This window comes from Oncorhynchus gorbuscha, linkage group LG12 (genome assembly GCF_021184085.1).
Source record: "Oncorhynchus gorbuscha isolate QuinsamMale2020 ecotype Even-year linkage group LG12, OgorEven_v1.0, whole genome shotgun sequence".
In the NCBI taxonomy this organism is placed as follows: Eukaryota; Metazoa; Chordata; class Actinopteri; order Salmoniformes; family Salmonidae; genus Oncorhynchus; species Oncorhynchus gorbuscha.
Genome location: NC_060184.1, coordinates 16,719,703 through 16,726,787, shown reverse-complemented (window position 1 = coordinate 16,726,787; position 7,085 = coordinate 16,719,703). Strand labels below are relative to the sequence as shown.

At 46.3% G+C, this 7,085-nt stretch overlaps 1 protein-coding gene across 2 annotated transcripts in view; it reads left to right on the top strand.

Moving 5' to 3' along the window:
- LOC123990606 (lysophospholipid acyltransferase 2-like) overlaps nt 1-7,085 on the top strand; it is a 92,596-nt gene that overhangs the window by 79,382 nt on the left and 6,129 nt on the right. For both annotated transcript variants that reach the window (XM_046291243.1, XM_046291244.1), the window contains 3 exons: nt 4,698-4,752; nt 5,904-6,090; nt 6,483-6,675. In XM_046291243.1, the coding sequence (XP_046147199.1) occupies nt 4,698-4,752; nt 5,904-6,090; nt 6,483-6,675 (435 nt within the window). The remainder of the gene's footprint in view (nt 1-4,697; nt 4,753-5,903; nt 6,091-6,482; nt 6,676-7,085) is intronic.

The window sequence follows — 7,085 nt, the reverse complement described above, 5'->3', positions numbered from 1 at the left end:
CACGAGTCTGTCCTCCCCAAATATGGTGCCACCAACCTCCTGTGGATAAAGTTAATTGTCTTAGTTGTCCATAGCTTATACTATAACCCCACCACCATGGAGCACTCTATTCACAACATCGCCATACACTTGGTCTGTGGTTGTGAGGCCGTTTGGACATACTGCCAAATGATTAAAAACAACATTGAAGGCAGCTTATGGTAGAGAAATTAACATGTGTAACAAAACTGAACATTTTAGAGTGGTCTTTTGTCCCCGGCATAAGGTGCACCTGTGTAATGATCATGCTGTTTAATCAGCTTCTTGATTTGGCACACCTTTCAGGTGGATGGATTATCTTGACAAAGGAGAACTGCTCACTAACAGGGATGTAAACAAATTTGTGCACAAAATGTGAGAGAAATAAGATTTTTGTTTGTATGGGACATTTCTGGGATCTTTTATTTCAGCTCTTGAAACATGGGACCAACACTTTACATTTTGCATTTATATTTTTGTTCAGTGTATTTCTGGGTTAGTCACATGTCTCTTCCTCTGAAGTCAGATGGATGTAAAGGAAGGAAACTTTAGTGACATGGGATATTCCTCACACCACAATGCCCACATGGCTGGAATATCTCACATACCATCTCTATTTCTCCATAGAGATGTGGAGTTGGATCACAAGGTTGTATTGTCACACGGTGACTTGCTCTGGAAGAGTGTTTCCCAACTCGAGTCCTCCAGTAGACCCCAACAACCTTTTCCTTGTAGCCTCGGACAAACACAGCTGATTCAACTCATTGAGTGCTTGATGATTTGTTGACAAGTTGCATCCGGTGTGGGGAAAACTGGAGGACTGGAGTTGGGAACCACTGGTCTGACGTGTCACATGATGCTCCAAGTGGCATTTGTTGATCCTGTTGGATCCACTGTGGTGCCTCTCTCTCCCTCCTGCCTTTTTCCCCATCCCCCTCCTACGTTACGTTGCATTACACCTATTATCCTTGAACCCTGCGCTACATTCTCCTATCTACAAGTAACTGCCAAAATAAAAGAAACACCAACATAAATTGTCTTAATAGGGCAGTGGTCCACCATGAGCCAGAACAGCATCAATGCGACTTGGCATAGATTCTACAAGTGTCTGGAACTCTATCGAAACCATTCTTCCATGACCAATTCCATAATTTAGTGTTTTGTTGATGGTGGTGGAAAACGCCATCTCAGGCACCACTCCAGTCATCCATAAGTGTTCAATTGGTTTGAGGGAGATCTGGTGACTGAGACGACCATGGCACATGGTTTACATTGTTTTCATGCTCATTAAACCATTCAGTGATCACTCGTTCCCTGTGGATGGAGATATTGTCATCCTATTGGAGCAGAGCCATGGTAGAAAAAAGAATAGCCAAAAGAATGGCCTGCTGAGCATTTTTATACATGACACTAAGCTGGGAAGTGAATTGCTTAATTAACTCAGGAACAACACCTACGTGGAAGCACCTGCTTTTAATGTACTTTGAATCACTCATTTACTCAAGTGTTTGCATTATTTTGGCAGTTACCTGTATCTATGTACAGTATGTATGTAAACTCAGCAAAAAAATGAACGTCCTCTCACTGTCAACTGCATTTATTTTCAGAAAACTTAACATGTGTAAATACTTGTATGAACATACCAAGATTCAACAACTGAGACATAAACTGAACAATTTCCACAGACATGTGACTAACAGAAATGGAAGAATGTGTTCCTGAACAAAGGGGGGCTCTAAATCAAAAGTAATAGTCAGTATCTGGTGTGGCCACCAGCTGCATTAAGTACTGCAGTGCATCTCCTCCTCATGGACTACACCAGATTTACCCCACTCTTCCACCAAGGCACCTGCAAGTTCCCAGACATTTCTGTGGGGAATGGCCCTAGGCCTCACCCGCCGATCCAACAGGTCCCAGATGTGCTCAATTGGTTGAGATCCGGGCTCTTCGCTGGCCATGGCAGAACACTGACATTCCTGTCTTGCAGGAAATCACGCACAGAACGAGCAGTATGTCTGTTGGCATTATCATGCTAGAGGGTCATGTCAGGATGGGCCTACAGGAAGGGTACCACATGAGGGAGGAGGATGTCTTCCCTGTAACGCACAGCATTGGGATTGCCTGCAATGACAACAAGCTCAGTCCATTGATGCTGTGACACACCTCCCCAGACCATGACGGACCCTCCACCTCCAAATCGATCCCGCTCCAGAGTACAAGCCTCGGTGTAATGCTAATTTTTTCAATGATAAACGCGAATCCGACCATCACCCCTGGTGAGACAAAACCACGACTTATCAGTGAAGAGCACTTTTTGCCAGTCCTGTCTGGTCCAGTGATGGTGGGTTTGTGCCCATAGGCGACGTTGTTGCCGGTGATGTCTGGTGAGCACCTGCCTTACAAAAGGCCTACAAGCCCTCAGTCCAGTCTCTTTCAGCCTATTGCGGACAGTCTGAGCACTGATGGAGAGATTGTGTGTTCCTGGTGTAACTCGGGCAGCTGTTGTTTCCATCCTGTACCTGTCCCGCAGGTGTGATGTTCGGATGTACCGATCCTGTGTAGGTGATGTTACACGTGGTCTGCCACTGCGAGGACGATCAGCTGTCCGTCCTGACTCCCTGTAGCCCTATCTTAGGCGTCTCACAGTACGGACATTGCCATTTATTGCCCTGGCCACATCTACAGTCCTCATGCCTCCTTGCAGCATGCCTAAGGCCCGTTCACACAGATGAGTAGGGACCCTGGGCATCTTTCTTAAGGGGTTTTTCCAGAGTCAGCAGAAAGGACTCTTTAGTGTCCTAAGTTTTCATAACTGTGACCTTAATTGCCTACCGTCTGTAAGCTGTTAGTGTCTTAACGACCGTTCCACAGGTGCATGTTCATTAATTGTTTATTGTTCATTGAACAAGCATGGGAAACGGAGTTTAAACCCTTTACAATGAAGATCTGTGGAGTTATTTGGATTTTTACAAATTATCTTTGAAAAACAAGGGTCCTTTGGTGTGTGTGTGTGTGTGTGTGTGTGTGTGTGTGTGTGTGTGTGTGTGTGTGTGTGTGTGTGTGTGTGTGTGTGTGTGTGTGTGTGTGTGTGTGTGTGTGTGTGTGTGTGTGTGTGTGTGTGTCAACGTAGACTCTGCTTCATTCACCTAGGTGAAGGCCTGTGACAGATGCTAGGGACATCTAGCCTGATCCCAGATCTGTTTGTGCTGTCTTGCCAACTAGCAAGCGTTATGGGACATCCTGATTGGCCAGTATTTTACTGTGTTCCCTGTATGGGACATAGTGGTTGGCCTGTGTTTTACTGTGTTCCCTGTATGGGACATCCTGATTGGCCAGTGTTTTACTGTGTTCCCTGTATGGGACATCCTGATTGGCCAGTGTTTTACTGTGTTCCCTGTATGGGACATTGTGGTTGGCCTGTGTTTTACTGTGTTCCCTGTATGGGACATTGTGGTTGGCCTGTGTTTTACTGTGTTCCCTGTATGGGACATTGTGGTTGGCCTGTGTTTTACTGTGTTCCCTGTATGGGACATTGTGGTTGGCCTGTGTTTTACTGTGTTCCCTGTATGGGACATTGTGGTTGGCCTGTGTTTTACTGTGTTCCCTGTATGGGACATTGTGGTTGGCCAGTGTTTTACTGTGTTCCCTGTATGGGACATTATGGTTGGCCTGTGTTTTACTGTGTTCCCAGTATGGGACATTGTGGTTGGCCTGTGTTCTACTGTGTTCCCTGTATGGAACATTGTGGTTGGCCTGTGTTTGCAACTTCCCTTGGTACCTGTTCGATCTAACAACACAGAAAGGTCTGTTTGAGATCCAAAATAAAGGTGGATGAAATGACCTCGTGTTTGGGAATGGAATCGTCCTCGTTTGTTTGGGATCAGAAGAGGAGAGTTGATGTGTAAAAGCGTTCTGGAATGTGTTCTTTCTGACCGTTAGCAGTCACCCTCGCAGTCTTGTAGTCTGTCCTTGTGTCAAACAAAACCAAACAGTCATTAACACCCTGACCCCGTTCTCATTGTTTAGGGAGGCTGAGTTATGCCCTACTGTGTTGTTCGTTATTGAGCCTGTTAATGGAGCCAGATTTGGGGCGTCGGTGCCGCCCAGTATTGGTGTTGGCACCTCTCCTCCAGTCCCCAGCAGGCATTAGTCTGTAATGTGAGCTGATTAGCTGTGCTAATCTTGTTATCAGCATAATGGCCGCCATAAACAACACAGAATTATTCAGCCTGTTTCACTCCGTTCGCCTCGTCCCCGGTGTGCGGGACAAGACAAAGCGCTGCGCCGTGGAGGCGGGGTTGGTGAGACAACAGGGACGCGCACTTCCTGGAAGTGAATTTATCGTCCTTTAATTAGCCCATAGATCAGCTGGGACCTGCAGAGAGTGAGAAAGGGAGACCACAGGGATGTAATGGATATCATTACCCACACAGGACAGTCACAGGAGAGGACAAGACACGACTGAGTTCTCAGACCACTGCCTCTCTCTGGGGCTAAGCCTATAGGCAGGGAATGGTGGCCTCACCCGTGTCCACCATGTACTGTAGACTGCTATGACATGTTGTTTTCATTCCATTCCATTGCAAAGTCAGTATCTTTGAATGAACTTGGAAACCAAACCCCCCTGATCAAAAGCAAGCATTACATATGTGTTCTTCTTTACCTCCCTCCCCCAACAGGAATGTGCCGGAAAGAGGAGCAGCTGACCACAAATCAGAAGGTCCTGGCTATAAGGTATGTTTTACAGGTATGTTTTAGTTATTTTGAGTAGAAAATTGCCGCTTCCTGTATGAGCCTGTGAGGAAGCTATAATTGGCTCTCTAGTCTGGGGGGTGACAATACCCCCTTCCACAGGGCACGAGTGGTCACTGAATGGTTTGTTAGGGTTGGGACAGCATTCCACAGGCCACAATCAACAACCTGATCAACGCTATACGAAGGAGATATGTCGCGCTGCATGAGGCAAATAGTGGTCACACCAGATGCCGACTAGCCCCATAGCCATGGTGTGCATAACATTTGGGAGAAATATGCTTTTTCTATGTATGGAACATTTTTGGAATCTTTTATATCAGCTCATGAAACATGGGACCAAAACTTTACATGTTGCATTTATACTTTTGTTCAGTGTATATTGTTGTTTCTCTGGAGAGAGGGGAGATATGCTTTGGGGATTCTGACTATGCATGTATCACAGTCTGTACTGTCACTGTAATCACTGTCATGACTGTTGTGATTGTCTGTGAGAGACCGTTTCTTTGTGTCACAGCCCTTACTGTCACTGTGTTGTGATGGTCTGTGTGTCGCAGCCCTTACTGTCACTGTGTTGTGATGGTCTGTGTGTTGCAGCCCTTACTGTCACTGTGTTGTGATGGTCTGTGTTTCACAGCCCTTACTGTCAACTGTCTTGTGATGGTCTGTGTGTCACGGCCCTTACTGTCACTGTGTTGTGATGGTCTGTGTGTCACAGCCCTTACTGTCACTGTGTTGTGATGGTCTGTGTGTCACAGCCCTTACTGTCACTGTGTTGTGATGGTCTGTGTGTCGCAGCCCTTACTGTCACTGTGTTGTGATGGTCTGTGTGTTGCAGCCCTTACTGTCACTGTGTTGTGATGGTCTGTGTGTCACAGCCCTTACTGTCACTGTGTTGTGATGGTCTGTGTTTCACAGCCCTTACTGTCACTGTGTTGTGATGGTCTCTGTGTCACGGCCCTTACTGTCACTGTGTTGTGATGATCTGTGTGTCACAGCCCTTACTGTCACTGTGTTGTGATGGTCTGTGTGTCGCAGCCCTTACTGTCACTGTGTTGTGATGGTCTGTGTGTTACAGCCCTTATTTTCACTGTGTTGTGATGGTCTGTGCGTCTCCTCCACCTCACCTGCAGGAGGATGCCCAGTCTGCTGGAGTACTTCAGCTATAACTGTAACTTTATGGGAATACTGGCTGGCCCCACCTCCTCCTACAACGATTACATCGCCTTCATCGAGGGCACGCCTTGCCGTCGCAGTAAAGACCACCAGACCAATGGGAAGACCAACGGCAGACACAAACAGACTGACCCCTCCCCAAACGTAAGCACTGGTCTCAAATACCACTATGATTTTTGGAAAGTTACCAAATCGGCAGCATTTTCATGCCACGTTACTCTCAATGCTTGTCTGGAACTTTCTAAGACACTAAAGCATTTCTCTGTAGTAAATGCACAGTATTCCCTAGACACTATTCATTGTTCACTGAATGAACAGCAACATGGCTGTCTTGACTTCCTCGTGAAGCTATCAATTATGCAAAGCAGATGTGAGTCTTTGCTGAGGCTGCTTCCTAAATGGCACCCTGTTCCCTTTATAGTGCACTATTTTTGACCATGGGCCCTGGTCAAAGGTAGTGAACTATATAGGGAATAGGGTTCTATTTGGGACAGAGTGTTTTTATTGGCTGATGTCTCCCCCTTCCTCTTCTTCAGATTGAAGTGGTCCGTAAACTGGCCACCTGTTTCTTCTCCCTCATGGTTTTCCTCTCGGTCTGTAAAGTGTTCCCTGTGGAACGGAACATCGACGACGACTTCATCGCCACCACGCCCTTCTACGCCCAGGTGGTCTACCTCTACCTGTCCATGCTGACCACCAGGCCCAAGTACTACTTCGTCTGGACGCTGGGTGGGTCTCCTCTCTGTTCCCCTTGGCTGATTCTCAACCCCTGTTTTTTTTGTGTTTTTTTGAAGGGTGCACTTGCAGTCATCATCATTAACAATGGTTGAAACTCCCTTCCACCAAAGCTTAAACCATCCAACGCTTTCAAATCCATGACAGAGTATAAAGGGAGAAGGGAGGAGAATATGGATGTAGCCGTTGTCAGTTTTCAATAGTAAATCTCTTTAGGCCTGTATTCATTGATTGACCCTGAAACCAATTCTTAGCTGCAATAATGTCCGTTATTCCATGTTGACAAGTAACCTCTCACAAACTGAGAAAAAATGAGCTTTGTAAGGGGGTGAGATCAGTCTGACTGTGTTTGTGTGTGATTGTTTGCAGCAAAGTGTGTGTGTGTGATTGTTTGCAGCAAAGTG